This window comes from Pinus tabuliformis, chromosome 3_2, assembly GCF_031772625.1.
Source record: "Pinus tabuliformis cultivar Carrire ecotype Pingquan chromosome 3_2, CPIR1, whole genome shotgun sequence".
Classification (NCBI taxonomy): domain Eukaryota; kingdom Viridiplantae; phylum Streptophyta; class Pinopsida; order Pinales; family Pinaceae; genus Pinus; species Pinus tabuliformis.
Window position 1 is genome coordinate 816,299,052 of NC_142302.1, and position 16,933 is coordinate 816,315,984.

A 16,933-nucleotide genomic window follows, 5' to 3' on the forward strand; every position below is an offset into this window, starting at 1 on the left:
TTTGGGTAAAGGGCGCGGGCAAGGTCGCCCGCCGGGCGGAGAAAGGCGTGCACGGTGTATGTGTGGCGCCTGGTTTGTGCGACGAATTGGCACGGGTTCTTGGGTGACTCAGGTGAGTGCTCGCCCGTCGTGCAAGTGTGCACGGTGTGACTTTTGGTGAAGTGTTGAGATTGTGAACAAAGGTGTGTCTCGGGAAGAGGTACCTGTGTGTGGCGACTTGGAGGCACGCCAAAGTTGGGCAAACAACACGATCGTACAACGAGGTGAACGAAGGATTAGTGAGTCGTGTGGCGGCCGTGCAGAGGTGCCGACGAGCTAGGCAATCGAGTTTGCCGAAGATTGTAAATTTGGCTAAGTATGAAACTTAGAGTTTCCAAGTATACTTGTAAAGCTTTGTAAAATTGAAGACTGTATAATATATTATTCGGGCAGACTCATTGTTCAAGGAGTTGCCCCTCCCTTTATACTGTGCAATTGTGTTCTTCGTTTATAATTGCCGATGATAATGAATGTGTATGGTATTCATTGGTATAAAGGATAACATTAATAATACTTGGTTGCGAAACACAAACTAAGTAGAAGTAAGTGGTTAGGCGTAGTCCACGAACATAAGTATTGGTGAAAAGAGAGTGTTTGGTGGTGCCGCACCTCGCCAAGGGCGGTTGAAAGACTACCGCCAAGCTTGGGGGCGTGACAATGTGGGTGGTATTGGAGGGTTTGAATTAGAGAATCAATCAAATGGACATGTATAGGCGGATCAATACTTAAAAAAAAAATCATTTTCTAATACGGGCATAAAGGATAATTCATTTTGAGCGAATACTTTTGTAGAGGGACTGAATGATTCAAAGGGGAGATATTAAAATAAGTTAATTACTCACACTTTTGTAGAGGGAGTGAATGAGTGAATGATTTAAAGGGGAGATGTTATAAGTTAATTGTCTATATATGAAGTGTTGGTTAAATTTACGGAGTTTTTAGTCGAATTAAGTTATAGTCGAAGTTAGTGTGGTTGTATGTCAAGTTATATTTTTGTAGAGGGGCGAATGATTCAAAGGGGGAGATGTTAAAATAAGCTAATTACTCATGCATGAAGAGTTGGTTAAATTTAGGGAGTCTAGTTAAGTCAAGTCAAGTCCAATTAAGTCATAGTCTAATTTAGTGTGTAGTTATATGTCAAGTTATTTTAGGGGAGTGGCTAATCGAAAAGGTTTAAATACCCTTCACTAGATTTGTTGAAATAATCAAGTTTGGTTGACCAATTGAAGAACCACAACTCATATTATTGTGTATGTGAAATCTTGTGCCTTTCCTCATTTGTATTTCCAATAAATTAGTATCAAAGCTAAAATCACACCACCATAAGATTCAAAAAACTGATAGCAGCAACTAGCAGAACCGCACTGTGTGAGTAATAAGAGTCAAAAGTTGTTTCTATCATTGCGTGCGTGGATGAGCATTGGCCTGCAGTGCCATGGAATTGCCACATTCGTAGCTCGTTTTTAAGGCATTTGGCAAACTATTACGTGGGTGGTAACACTTAGCCACTCAAGAAATAAGTTGAATTGCAATTGAAATATAAGGAGCCATACAAAAACTCAACGACAAAGTGTGCGGGTAGGTAAATTCACGTGGGTTTATATCTTAAGATTTTTTTTGGATTTGTCTTTAGTGAGATTTTTTGGAAGTTTTACAGCTGGTTTTTCTGGTCAAATTTCTATAAAATCTGGCAAGAATTTATTGAAGTCACAAGCTTGATGGGTAATCTTATGCAATCGAAGTGCCCTACAGGTTTTCGAGATTGTTAAATCCATATACAAAGTTAAAAAACTAGTTTAAATAACTTAAATCAAGATTTCACCTCAATTTTTTCCACTGGATTCCGACACCCAAAAGTCCAAACATTGACACTAAAGACAACTCCTTTTTTTAATACGTGGTGTTCCTTTTATAAAGATTGTTTTATGTTATTGTATGGAAATATAAAGCAGTTTATTAAAAAGCTGTGTATAAAGGTTTAACAAGGCTTTGATAAGATTATTTGAAAGGTTGGAATTAAAGTTTTTTTTTTGATGTATGGTATAAAAAGAAGGGTTTTATTTGATTAGAGAAGGAGATTCTATAAAAGTGATTTTTTGATTTTCTTATTAAAGAGAATTAAAAATAAAAGAAGAGGGGGTTTTATTTGAGTCAAAGTTTAGCGTTTTGCAAAGATTTTTTTATTTGTAAAGAAAAAAATCTGGTTTGTGAAGTATGATAATGTTTTGAGTTCATATGTCTTGGTTTTGAGTTTTATTCAGTAAGCAATGGGCGAAGCAGTTATGTGCAAGGTAGCAAAAGCTATGACTTCCATGGAAACATAGAAAATCTTGAAAGAATAATATCATGCAACGGGGACTGACATACAACAACAAGATGCGTCATAGTCTGTTGAGTTAGTCGCGGATATGAGTGTAGATGAGCAAGACTGTAAGAGGACAACAGGGCTTGGAGAATACCACTCAAAAGTGGATGATGGTTGTCAATACCACAAAATTGAAACCCGTTATGCAAGCATGCATGTGGATGAAGAAGATGCGACAAAGATTGCAGAGAGAGAAGCAGAAGCAAAGTAAGAGGATATGAATGCTCAAGGACTCCATTGTAACGTGGAAGGTGCAGATGATGGTGAATCCCACTGTGAAAAAGCACATGTGGATGATGACTATAGAGTGAGATGTCTATTGATGCATCCAGCTGCAGCTGATGGATTTGATGAAATTGAAATTATTAATGAACACATGCATGCTTAGATAACCCACCATAGGGTAATTGAAAATTATGTTGATGTTAAATTTAATGAAGATAATATAACTAGTGATGAGTGGTTGCACATGATGCAAAAAAAGCTTTTGTTGATATGTTGTTATTTGGTGAGAGAAGCCCACTTTTGTCTGGAAGCCAAGTGGAGACAACATGTTTACAGCAACAGAGGTTGTTAAAAGGGGAAAAATGAAAATTATGATTCAATGATAGAAGAAAAAAGGGTAGAGAAATAAGAGGTAGAGGAGGAAGCTCTCACTCAAGAGCATAATGAAGATATTTTTAATATTGATTTTGAATGTGCAAGTTAACATGATAATAGTCTAGCTAAAAGAGAATATAAAGAACATGATGCACGGAAGGACATGGATGTTTCTAAAGACAAAGATGAATGCATTGAAACAAATTTTCAGTAATGGAGTCAAGAAGAAATAAGATTATGCTATCAAGAAATATGGTAGAAAGAAAGAAAGGAATATGAAGCGTAAGAAGAAGAACAAAGAAGAGAGTTTGAAGATGCAATTTTGTAGCAGTAGTCCATGGTTGAGTGAATATTTGAAGAGGAAGGTGTAGAAGACAAGATTATATTGTGTTTCAGCATAAATTCAAGAAAAGTCAAAGAAAAATTGCAGCGAGAACAAGTAAAGAAATATGGATCTTACAACAAGAAAGTGCAACTAAGAATGAAGCAATTTTGAAGATACAGAAAAGCAGAGAAAAAGAAAATGGAAAATTGTAAAAGTTTTGAGTCATTGTAAGCCTAGTTGAGACATAGAGCAGCGGACATGTTTGAGTGATAAGTGAGTTAATTTCTATTGTAAGCCTAACAGGAATAGTTGAATCATGTTTAAGTTATGTTGAGTCATACGATCATAATTAAGGGGGAGCGTTAAAATAAGATAATTACTCACGCATGAAGAGTTGGCTAAATTTAGGGAGTTAGGTTAAGTCAAATCAAGTCATAGTCGAATTTAGTGTGTGGTTGCATGTCAAGTTATTTTAGGCGAGTCACTAATCGAAAATGTTTAAATACCCTTCATCGGGTTTATTGTAATAATCAAATTTGGTTGATTAATTGAAAATTCGCAGCTCATGTTATTGTGTACGTGAAGTTTTGTGCCTTTCCTCCTTTTCCTTTCCAATAAGAGAGGGGTGACCATAAGGTGCTGGGTGAAAACTAGCAAAGTTTAGTATTTTAGTAGCCGCCCAGAAAAGGAATACGGTAACCGTGGGCCAAGGGAAAGACATTAATATTTCCATAAATGGTCAACATGAAAGTTACTGCAACTTCTTAGAGCCTGCCACACGAATCTGGAATAGCCGAGATTTCCCAATGAACTGGTCTGACTAGGAATGGGCAAGCCCTAGAACGACTAAAGAATGCACAATGTTCAAATAGTTGCTCGTATTTTTCTGAAGTAAAATAAATAAGCAAGAAGATCCTCTCACTCAATCACATGGTTGGAAACTGGAAAGATGCATCGTCCAACTTCCTAGGATTTTAAGAGCTCCGATGTTTTCAGAATTATTTACGTTTTCCTTATCTAAGTCTGGATTTTTTTTGTTACAAAAACAAGAAGTCGAAGTGATTAGTGAAATATTTTATTAATGAATACTAAAAACCACAAATCTGAGAATATTCTCCCTTCATAAAATTAGCTTGGTTATTTAAATTTCCATCCTGGCTCAATATTATTAATTTTATTTAACTTTCAAGATAAAGTAGTTTAGAAAGTAGCACTTCATTTTTTTTTTTTTAATTTTTTTTTGTGAAACTATAGTTGGTATTTTTTATTTTGTCTTTTCTTTTTAAACATTACTACCTCTCTCAAACATAATAATAAATGTGATCAATGAGTATAACGAATAATATGCAATTGTCTGCTGTAAGTAAGATTGGCTAAAATCTAATCCTTTGTTTAATTTTTTTTTTGGAAAATTAAAATCACATGGTTTCTACACTTTTTAGATATTTAAAACACCAAACCAATTCTATAAAGATTATCTTGATGTATTATTTATTCAATTAATCATTAAGAAACTATTTCATAGTATATAATCATTAAGAAACTACTTCATAGTATAGCTACAAAATATCCTCATTAACTACTATTTATTGATTAACCAACCTATCTAAATTTTTGGGATTTGCTCTTCCTTTATTATGTCATAGATTTGTTCCCTTCCTTCTCATTCACCCTTTTTGAAGAGGAACTTTTTTTCACTGACTATGATATGCAATTCTATTTACAACATTCATAATATGACTAAAAATAATTTCGGAAATATCTTTGACGTTATGAATATTTAGATGATTGATTTTGACTTTATAAAATTTAAAAAAAAAATATTTTTTAGATATTGATACAATGTATAGTTTTCAATTTCCTTAAAAGGAATTTTTGTTTTTATATGAAATTGAATTTAAACTCAAACTTAATAATTATGGTAAAAAATCTAGTAAAAAGAAGCTATAAGCGTTTATCCATTGCCTGCTGACCACTTATCCCCTGCATCTTGAAAACCCTTAACTAAACAATGCTTATTTATAAGAAAATTCCATCTTGACGCATGACATTTAGATTACTTCCGACTTCAATTTATACAAATACCCAGGGCCATTTTCTTCTTACACAAGCCATCCCTCGACATCAACATAGAAAATCATATGTTAGTAGAATATAATAAGCAAAGCAGAAAAATTAAGTTTTGAAGCATAGGGCTCTAAAGCGTTCAAAAAGTGAGGAATGTGTTCCTTTCATTTGGTCCATGGTCAAACACTAAATTTGTTGATAGTCAATTTTTTGTTTGTTAGATTTGTTATGAAACGAGCTCACAAAAAGATAGAAAATATAGATCAACGACTTAGAAATCAACCTCTTCGAGGGGGCAACCTCCTTTACATTACACAAATGAACAATTATTTGATGATACAAATGACAAAACCTCCTTTCTAAATATAGGAGTCTAAGGGGTCATAATATAAACAAAGACGACCTAACAATAATAATACAAGGGCACAAAAATAACAAGAGTGGGCTGCTATGGGGCACAATAACAATATAAGGATAATAGGGGCACAACAATAATAATAAGGGATACAATGACAATAGTAATGGGGGAATCACTAGTATTATAGGGACCTAACATGCCCCTCTCCTTCAAAAAGGTGTTGTCCTCAACGCTTGAGTAGTTCTGGATGCTTCTGTAAAAACTTCTCATCCTCTCATGTGGAATCCTCAACGGGTGAGTTCTTCCACTTGATGAGATACTCTGAAATTAATCGATTTCGTAGATATCAAGTTCTGGTTTCTTTGATTGCTTCAGATTCCAATATGATTTTTCCTTCCTCATCAAGTTCTGGCAGTATTGTTTGAATTGGGAGTTTGTCACCTATAACCTTCTTTAAGAATGAAACATGGAAAACTGGGTGCACTCAGGAAGCTGCAATTTGTATGCCATAGTACTTATCTTTTGCAACACCTTGTATGGACCATAATACTTTGGTGATAATTTATTATCCTTCTTAGCTTGCTTGAGGGACATTTGTTTATATGGTTGTAACGGTAGGAATACCCAATCACCTACATCAAAACTTCTTTCGCTACGATGTTGATCTGCCTGCTGTTTCATTCTATTCTGCGCCAAAGTGAGGTTATCCTTTAAGAGTTGGAGAACTTCTTGTTGATGCTCGATGTGATCTTCCATTGCTTGAACCTTAGAATTTTATCTTAAATATGATGTGATGGATGGTGGAGGATATCCATAAAGTGGCATAAATGGGGTCATTTTTGTTGCAGTATGGAAGGAAGTGTTATACCACCATTCAACCAGAGGCAACCATTTGGCACATTATGTATGTTTATCAAATACAAAGCAACGAAGATATCCTTCCAAATATTTGTTCACTATCTCAGTTTGCCCATTAGATTGGGGATGATAAGATGATCTATGAGCTAACTAAGTACCAAGACAAGAAAATAATTATATCCAAAAATTTCCAGTGAAAATGGGATCTCTGTAGCTTACAATAATATTTGGGTTTCCATGTAGCTTTTGAATTGTTTCCATAAATGCAGTAGAAACTGTACTGGCTTTAAATGGATGAGATAATGCACAAAAGTGTACATACTTGGTAAGTCTATCAATTACTACCATGATAACACTCTTTCCTTCAGACTTGGGTAAACCTGTGATAAAATCCATTGAAACCTCCTTCCAACGTTGGCTAGGAATGGATAAAGGTTGTAATAGACCTGAGGTCTTAATTGTTCCAAATTTATTTTGTTGGAAAACCAAACATTCTGCCACAAACTTTTGAATATCCGATTTAAGGCCATCCCAAAAAAAATCCTTTTTAACCTTGTGGTGAGTTTTTAGAAATCGTGAGTGCCCTCCTAAGGGAGAGGTGTGCAATTCCTTAAGAATCCTTTGTTTGAGTTGGGAATTCTTACATAGGTATAACTGATCTTTGTATCATAACGAATCACTTTTCCAGCTAAATGTATCAAATGTACTAGGATCTTGTTGTATCTTTTGAATGAGTGCCCACACTTCTTCGTCATTCTTCCATTCATCCCTTGCTTCATTTATCCAATCTGGTTGGATAATAGAAATGGTGCAAAGAAATGCTTCCACATCCTCATCCTTTCTTGAGAGTGCATCTGCCACAACATTTTTCTTCCCTTTTTTGTAGATGATTTCAAAGTCATAAACCAACATCTTTGTGACTCATTTTTGTTGCTCTTCTGAAGATAATATTTTGTTCTAAAAAGTATTTAAGACTATCATGATCTATTTTTACCTTAAAGTGTCTTCCCAGTAGGTGTGGTCGCTATTTTTTAAGTGCATGTAGTATTGCCAGCATTTTCTTCTCATAAATATCTTTGTGTAAATACTGTCCTTTGATTGGAAAAATTTCGAAAGCAATGGGTCTTTCTTCTTGCATTAAAACAACACCAATTCCATTTCTTGAGGCATCACATTCCAAAATAAAAGTTTTAGTGAAGTTTGGTGTAGCTAAGACCGGTGCTTGGCACATTGCCTCTTTAAGATGTTCAAAGGCCTTCGTTGCTCTTGGAGTCTATGAAAATGAATCTTTATTCAATAATGTTGTTAGAGGTGCTCCTATTCTCCCATAATTCTTAACAAACTTGTGATAATACCCTATCAACCCAAGAAATCATCGCAGATGCTTTATTGATGTGGGGATTTTCCATTCCTTAATGGTTTTAATTTTGCTAGGGTATACATTAACACCTTCATGAAATACAATATAACCCATATATTCCACCTCTTGTACTCCAAAGAAACATTTGGATCGTTTTGCATATAATTGTTTCTCCTCCAATAGTTTGAGAATCATGTCAACATGTTGAACATGATCCTTCCAATACTTGTTGTAGATTAGTATATCATCGATTAATACTAACACAAATTTTCTGAGGAAGGGTTTGAAAATGGAATTCATCAAACCTTGAAATGTAGAAGGTGCATTGGTAAGACCAAAAGGCATGACCAAAAATTCATAATGACCCTCATGAGTTCTAAATGTTGTTTTTGGAATGTCTTCAGTCTTCATTCTGATTTGATGATATCCTGAACGAAGATCCAACTTGGTGAAGTGAATTGATCCATGAAATTCATCCAATAATTCATCAATGATAGGAATGGGAAATTTATCTTTAATAATGAGCTTGTTGAGCTCCCTATAATCTAGACACATGCACCATGATCCATCATTCTTGTGAACCAATACTACTGGAGCAGAGGAATAACTTTGACTAGGTTGAATTATACCAGCCTCTAGCAATTCTACAACCATACGTTCAATTTCACTCTTTTGGGCATACGGATATCTATAAGACCTGATGTTTGTAGGAACACTTCTTGGAATCAAATGGATAGCATGATCATGATCACGAATAGGTGGGAGGCCTTCGGGAGTCTCAAATACCTTGGAATGATTTTCAAATACTTTTTGGAGATCTAGAGAAATAGATGATTTCGATGTGGGAACATCTAGTGAACATAGTTATGCAATTATGCATCGTTGTTCTTTCTTTCGAATGTTTGACATTCTGTTAGAGCTGATTATCTTTCCCAATTTCCCTGTGATACCCCTTAATTCAACTTCCTTTCCTTCTGAAGAAAATTTCAAAAAGTTATTGAAAATTAAAACCTATTGTACCCAAGGATTGTAGCGATTGGATTCCTAGTACAACATCAGCATGACCCATTGGAATGGAAAGAATTGGGCTATTCAATACATATTCTCCCATCGATAGCCTGATATGATGGTACTTTCCTGAGAAATTTATGGTTCCTCACATATTCTCACATGGATAGATTGATATTATGGCACTTTCCTGAGCAATTTATGGTTCCTCCACTTGCAATTATCAGTTGACACTCCGGTGCTAGGTATATGAAGAAATTCAATTCCTTGGCTATATTACAATGAATAAAATTATGGGTACTACCCGAATCAATCAACACTATTTCATTTTTCTTCTTGATATGCCCTTCTATCTTGATAGTTTAAGGAGTGGTAATTCCAGCCAATTCATTACAATATATGGTCAGATTCATTTCTTCTTTCTCTAGGGTTTGTTCCTGGTGTATATCCTCTTCTTTTGATATTTCTTGTTCATTTTCTTCCTCCTCTTCACAATCTATGTAAAATAATTTCTTCTTAGCGCACTTATGACCTTTAGTGTATTTGCTATCAAACCTGTAACAAAGTCCTTTTACTTTTTTTTCTTCCAATTGTTGTGGTGTCAATCTTTTCGGTTGTGGATGGCTAGGGGCAACAACACTTCCATCTTTGTGATTGTGAGTGGTAGGCTTCCTTGTTGCCATAATTTTTCTTTCCATTTTTGTTTCCAACTTGAATGCCTTCTCCAATGTATTAGGTTCCCAAAGGTGAACCCCATGTTGGATGCTATCCTTTAAAGTCCCTATGAACACATCAATCCTATGCTCCTCTGGAATATCTTTTACCCTTATATTCAATTTTTGGAAGTCCTCAATGTGCTCCATCATTGAACCATTTTGTTTGAGATTTATCAATTGGCTAAAAAAAGTGTCACTTTTTGTATCCTCATAATGTGTTATCATTTCATCCATAAAATTAGCCCAAGTGACAATTTGTTTACGAGAGAAGAGCCATCGATACCATACAAACTGATTTGGTTCCAAATATAAAGTTGTGATGCATACCTTTTGTGTGTTTTTCACATTATGGAGATCAAAGTATTGCTCCATATATAGTATGCATGTTATGGGATCCTTGCCATCAAACTTCCTCATATCAATCTTTGGAACATGGTGGTTCTTCGATCCAAAGTTAGAGTCTATGAAATCATTATTAACATTTATTTTGTTCTCATCATGAGTTTCCTTTACTACCCTTTCACCATTAGTAAGAATTTCTTGTAGAAACTTTGTCAAATTTGTGTTCAAATCTTCCATCTTAGCTTCCACGCCTTTCTTTAAATCATCCATCTTAGCTTCCACGCCATCCATCTTAGCTTCCGCGTCATTCATCTTAGCTTCTATGCCTTTCTTTAAACCATCCATCTTAGTTTCCATGCCATACATCTTAGCTTCTATGTATTTCTTTAAACCATCCATCTTAGCTTCTATTGTTTTTTGTGTGAGTGAATTTTATGACACTTGGTCTCATAATTTTGATATATCATGTAGAATTTCTTCCTCTTCTTCATGACTCATGCTAGAGCTTTCAGGTTGCTTACTAGGTGTTTCCATTTTCTTTCTTCGAGGCATCAATTACCAATAATAATTCTTCACTATGCCTTTGAATTCCTTCAAACTAATTTTTAAAACCAAACCTATGCAAAAATTTAAAAAAATTACACACCTTTTTTCACTTTGTAGGAGCTCGATATTAAATCTGTTTTATGTCTATAATTTTGGATCTCCAAGGTCTGAAATTACTTCCTGTGGTAACCCTTTAAGTACTCTTTCTAACCCCACAAGTCTGATCAATATTGGAATCTCCAATGAATATTTATGCCAAATGTCTCACGATGACCGGATTATAGCCTAGTCCAGTAGAGATAGCTTGTATGAAGTTCCACATGTCATTGTTTTGACCTTAGGATCTGAAATTGATACACAGAAAACTATAGGCCGTCCTCTTTTTGTAATATCTTACGAAATTTCAATCTGATGCTCAGAAACAATGTTATGACTATTTTCCCTAGGTCACCTATTTGAGATGTAATTCTTGATCTTGCAAAAACCCTAACTTCCTTGGATCATATCTCCGAAAATATAGCGAGACAAGATGTGAAATTCGGACTCGAGGTTCAGAGAGATTTCGACTCAAATGTTTTTTTTTAGCTTCTGACACATCGCAAAAAACAAATTATAGCGAAAATTCCACGATGACCTATTTAGAGTAGCGAAACCCTAGAATCCAAGCTCTCATACCAAATGTTATGAAACCAACTCACAAAAATATAGAAAATATAGATCAACGACTTAGAAATCAGCCTCTTCGAGGGGGCAACCTCCTTTACATTACACAAATGAACAATTCTTCGATGATACAAACGACAAAACTTCTTTTGTATATATAGGAGTCTAAGAGGTCACAATATAATGAAAGAAACCTAACAATAATAATATAAGGGCACAAAAATAACAATAGTGAGCTTCTATGGGGCATAATAACAATATGGGGCAAATAGGGGCACAACAATAAAAATAAGGGATACAATGACAATCGTAATGGGGGAATCACTAGTATTATAGGGACCTAACAAGATTCTTCTGCAACACTTGGATTTATCTAGCTCTATTTCGCATATACATAAAAACTTTATATTAAATAGAACATTTGTACTAATACATATCATTGATTAAATGATATAAAAACCTTGAATAAGATACATGTAAAATGACAAGAAAGGATATGCATACATCTCTTATTGTAATATCCTCAATGAATTGTAAATATTTTATTTACCTTCCTGTAGAATTTACTTTTACAGACTATGGGCCCATGTTAAGGGCCAGGTATGAATGTGAGATGTATATAAATGTTTATTTTTAATTTTTTTATTAATAAAAATGTTGCAATTGGTCAACCATGTAAATTATGGTGGGGAAGATACTAAAGAGAATTTTTTACATTCCAGACATTTAGAAGATAGTTAGGGTAAGCCAAAGAAGGGCTAAGGGCAGAAGTAGTTGCCTGCACAAATTTCTTCTCCCTAAGATAGAATATCTTAGGAAGGAAAAAGGTTAGCCAAGAGGCTGAGAGGGGAAATTCCTGGGCAACCTTGTGTTTTGGAGTCTGGATGGAGGAGGACTAAGCAAGATTAAAAGTTTTTGAGCTTAAATTTTATGAGAATGGGACGTTGTTTGAGGGAGATAGGACACTACAAGGATAAATCTATGTTGGACCCGATGTGATCTCTATCTTGAAAATCTGCTTTGGATATGAAAGTGGTTGGGGGGTCCTAGTAGAGGGTACTGACTCTCATTGGTTGGTCAAGAGTATTTCCCTACTGTGGTTTCATGACAGGCCATATTCTAATAATCAGGTAAGTAGTGTATTGAAATGAAGTTTTTGTAAGCTATTGAAAAAAGAAATTTGTGTTCACTTTTTATGTCTAAAGCATTATGAATAGAAAGAGGTTAGTTACCCAGGTCACCATAGCCTAAAGTAAAATTCCATGAACTTATAAAGTAAGAGTCATAATCTATAAGTAATGGAAAGTATATGGACGACCCTAGAGACAGGGCACACTGGTTCTTCTATAATACATACAATTAACTATATATTTGAGTATATGGATAGTAAAAGAGAGAGAGGGAGAGAAAATAAAATAAATGAATTAGGGTTTGAGGCAAATCTGTAAATATTTTCATAACTATGGTGGATACCTTGTTAAATTTAGTCAAATATGTCATTATAAAAGGTACAAATTGAAGTTCTAACCTATATATTGTTGAACAAAATTTAAAGAAATTGTTGAGTTACATGCAGGAATAACAAGAATGGAACTATATATAAAAAGTGGGTTATAACAGTCCCGAACTTTACATATAGAAATTAAGTAATTTGTTCTAAGGAATAACGTTTACTATCATTGAAGGAAGTGCAAGAAACATTCGTTTCAATTCCATGGCAGACCCACATACAAACAAAATCAAGAATCTCAAAATATTTTCCTCATTCATATGTTATAACAAACACTGGCGAGGTTACAGTAGGTCGTAAGAAAACTATAATTAAAATATTTTTTTTTCTTTATAACAATTAAACCAGATCCAAAATAGACATATGGAACCATAATCCAAAAATGTATGCCCCCAAAAATTACACAGTAAGTAAAGTTACGCATACAAAATGAACTGGAAGAAATGAATGCGTTGCACAATAATGTGACCAATATGGCCAAATGACCAATAATATGAACCCTATGATTATGGTTTCATACAAAGAATCTTAAAAAAGTACAGTGCCAATAAATATAACTTAAACCCTATCCTTATATTCGGTCAACCCCTCAGTCAAGGACTCTGGAAAATGAAGCCCTCATTCTCATGTTACAATGGAAGCAAATGAAAACCCTACAACGCCTCATGGCCATAAATACAAACTATGAACTTATAACATGTTTCATTAAATTGTTGGTTGAAAAATGACATTGTTCTAGCCAAAAGTTAGAAAACCTGCACGTAACCACATGTCGCCTCTTAGTGCAAACCTGGAACAACAGTAAGGTATGAACTTAATAAGAACCTGGGCCATGGCGTTGAGCTCTAAGGGATTCTTGATAAATGAGACCTTTAAAGAATATTCATTCCAAATAAGGGCAAAGTCTAACATGTAGGAACCAAATAGGGGAATGCATTAATGTTGTGATACCACTAAAGGGAATTATCAAAAAAGAATAAGACAAATAGGACAATGTCACCTATATGAATAACATTTGAGGCTGCTGAAATCCCTGCAACCTAGAACAAAACATAACCAGTTTTAGGTCCATGAGGAAAAAATATTTTGTAGCAAAGAAAAAAAAGGATTCAAACCTAACAAATGCATTTAATATGAAAAAAAATTACTTGACCAAAACCAGAGAACTATGCATGTCGGTTGAGCTAGTAGCGTTCGAGCAAAAGTCCTAAACTCTTTCAAAGAAACCTTCTAGGTATCCCAACTCACATTGCAAACAGATAATAGTCACAAAATTAAGTCATTAAGTCCAAGAGAAGTCACACCTGGACATCAATGTTGTAAAAACATGTGTTATGAGTGTGAAACCATAACTAGAGAAAAGAAAGATTGTTAAAACCGGAGTAGATTACCTTGCGGTGGCGGAATTGCAAAGGTCCAAGTTAATAGGTGGTTGGTGAAGGTGGGTTATTGTAGAGCTCGCCCTTGGAAGCGAAAGAGCACAACTGAGGAGGTGTGGCACCATGGGGGTGAGGGTTAGGTACTCCCATAACCACAAAATCTATTGTCCATCATAGATCATAACCCTAACACAAGGGAACCATTAATTTGAACCATTGTGATTTTCAAGGTGGAGACAATTCGAGGGCCCTAACCCTATGCAACTGGATCATTCTAGAGTCTTAAGAAGGGGAAAAACATTTCACCCTCATTAAATCAAATAACATATAATATTTGATCCCTCAGACCCCCAAGGATTTAGTATGGAATAAAAATATTAGAGCTATCTAATGAAAATAATGTACCATTGTGATCCTGTAAATCAATTCCTTATGGATACTCGTGATAGGATTAATTTTCCAAAGTTTAAACCTTCAATATCATGAACCATGCATTAACTCAAGGAAAGAAATCATCATGTAGCTTATATATGCATATATTAACAAAATAATTCCCAAGACAGATATTTAAGGCTATTGGAAAACATACGATTACATGTATGCTATTAAAATAATTAAGAGGAAACGATACTCCATAGGATTATAAATTCCATGTGTGAAAACAAAGAAAACTGAGCTAGTAACTTATGGAGATTAGTATTGATTATATTGCAAAATTCACTAGAGAGGAATGTGTAAGTTGTAAAAAAATATATATTTATGGAGAGGCATGTTACAAGTGGTATTAAATCACAGTTACAACATTGTGGCCTAGTCAAGGGGAAATATAGAAAAATAAAAAAATTTTGTTTTAAGTTTCACAGAATGGAAGAAAGAGGAGCCAGTAATAGGGAATCATTTCCTACAGGGACAGGTTCTGCACCCTTCCCAGGACCTAGTCCAGAAATGCGGGCACATTTAGGTGAAGGATCCCAATCCACATCTGCAATACTTTTTGAAACAATGTAACAATTAAGAGAAGAATTGACCAACTTAAGGGTTGATAATGAATTATTGCTAGATCAAGAGAGGATAATTAAGATCTTAATTGATAGGTAGAATCAAAGGACTTCAGCCCCAACTCCTGAGAATGGAAACAAAGAAAAATCACATAGGAGGAGGGAGGATATCGTTCCTGAGAAAAAATTTACACATGAATATGGGGGTGGTAAAGAAACTGAGGAAGAGGAATTTGGAAATATTTCTTAGGGGAAATTATATAAACTAGTGAAAATATAGAAAATGGAGCTTTAAGGGGAATTTAAGAAAATCAAACCTCTTATGTTTGATGATGAATCAGAGGAAGGAGCAGAAGTGTGGTTAGAAAATATTAACAAGTATTTTCAAGTTTATGAATATGACAACAATTTGAAGGCTCGTTTGGAAATTTAGAAACTCCAAGGGGAACCAACTTTATGGTAGGAAGAAATCAAGGCAATTCATAGACTTGATGAACAAGGAACAATGTGGGATAACTTTCAACAACATTTTAAGAATAAATATTTCACTGAGCGATATTATGAAGAGAAAGCCAAGGAATTTCATGACCTTAAATTGGGTTAGTTGTTTATGGACGAGTATGTTATAAAATTCACTTCTTTGCTGAGGTATGTTCCTTATCTATAGGAATAAAAGGCCAAAGTACAACGTTTTATAAGTAGTCTGTTGGTGTCCATGAAGGAACGGTTGGAGTTTGATAACCCAAAGACCATGGATGAAGCTATTTATAAGGCAAAAATTTGTTATCAACAATTGAAACAAAAAGGAGACAATAATAAATCTTGGTCCAGTAAGAAGGGGAAGAAATATCCTCTAAATAAGAAGTGTGTAAAAGGTGCAACACCTAAGAGTTTTAACAAGGGGCAACAAAGAAAATTCGCTAGAAAAGGGCAACATAAATCCCAATCCTAGAATAGATCTAAAGAGTTATAGTTATCAAGTAAAATGGATTTTAGCAAGGCTTTGAAACCTCTAGTACAGTGTTGTGGTTGTGTAGGACCACATTACCTTAGAGATTTCCCATACCATGAGAATACAGAACAAACAAAAAATGTTCAAGAGGCAAATATAGTAGAAGGGGTGGCGAGAAATTTTCCTAGGATCAATGCTTCCTTGGAGGACTGACAGGCTAAGCATCAATCCACAATGATTGAGTTTGAAGGTAAATTTTCGACCTTGTTGTGTCAATTTTAATAGACTCCGGGGCAAGTTTAAGCTATGTTAACCCCAAGATAGTGGAGTTTTGTCTATTGCAAGCTAGTAAATTAAAGAATCTGTGGCTGGTTTAGCTGGCCACTAGATCCAAAAGGAAGGTAAAAATGAAAGAAAAAAGATCACAAAAATGATAGGACAACCAATAGAGGCAAATCTAAATATTTTACCCTTGGGCTCTTATGACATTTTGATTTGTATGGGTTTGTTAGAAAAAAATTGGCATATTGTAAACTATAAAGACAAAACCATAAACTATATTAATGAGGGAGGTTTTAGGTAGGATATTCATAGGATATTAAGACCCACAAATTTAAGACAAATTATAGCCTCACATTTAAAGGAAAGTATTAAGAAGGTCTGCCAGGTTTATGCAATTCAAGTGGGATACTCTAACTCTAAAGAAAAAAGTAACTTTGGAAATTCTACCTATTGTCAAAGATTTTGCAGATGCATTTCTTGAAGAGATCCCTGGTATGCCCCTAAATGAGATATTAACTTTACAAGTGAGTTAATTCTATGGGTCAACCCAGTGTCTAAGGCACCT

General features: G+C 34.7%; 1 protein-coding gene across 1 annotated transcript in view; it reads left to right on the forward strand.

Annotated features, from left to right (window-relative positions):
- The first annotated feature begins 2,447 nt into the window (after positions 1–2,447).
- LOC149183137 (cold-responsive protein kinase 1-like) overlaps positions 2,448–16,933 on the forward strand; it is a 73,295-nt gene continuing 58,809 nt past the window's right edge. The window contains exon 1 of the mRNA XM_089414844.1: positions 2,448–2,611. Within this exon, the coding sequence (XP_089270970.1) occupies positions 2,448–2,611 (164 nt within the window). The remainder of the gene's footprint in view (positions 2,612–16,933) is intronic.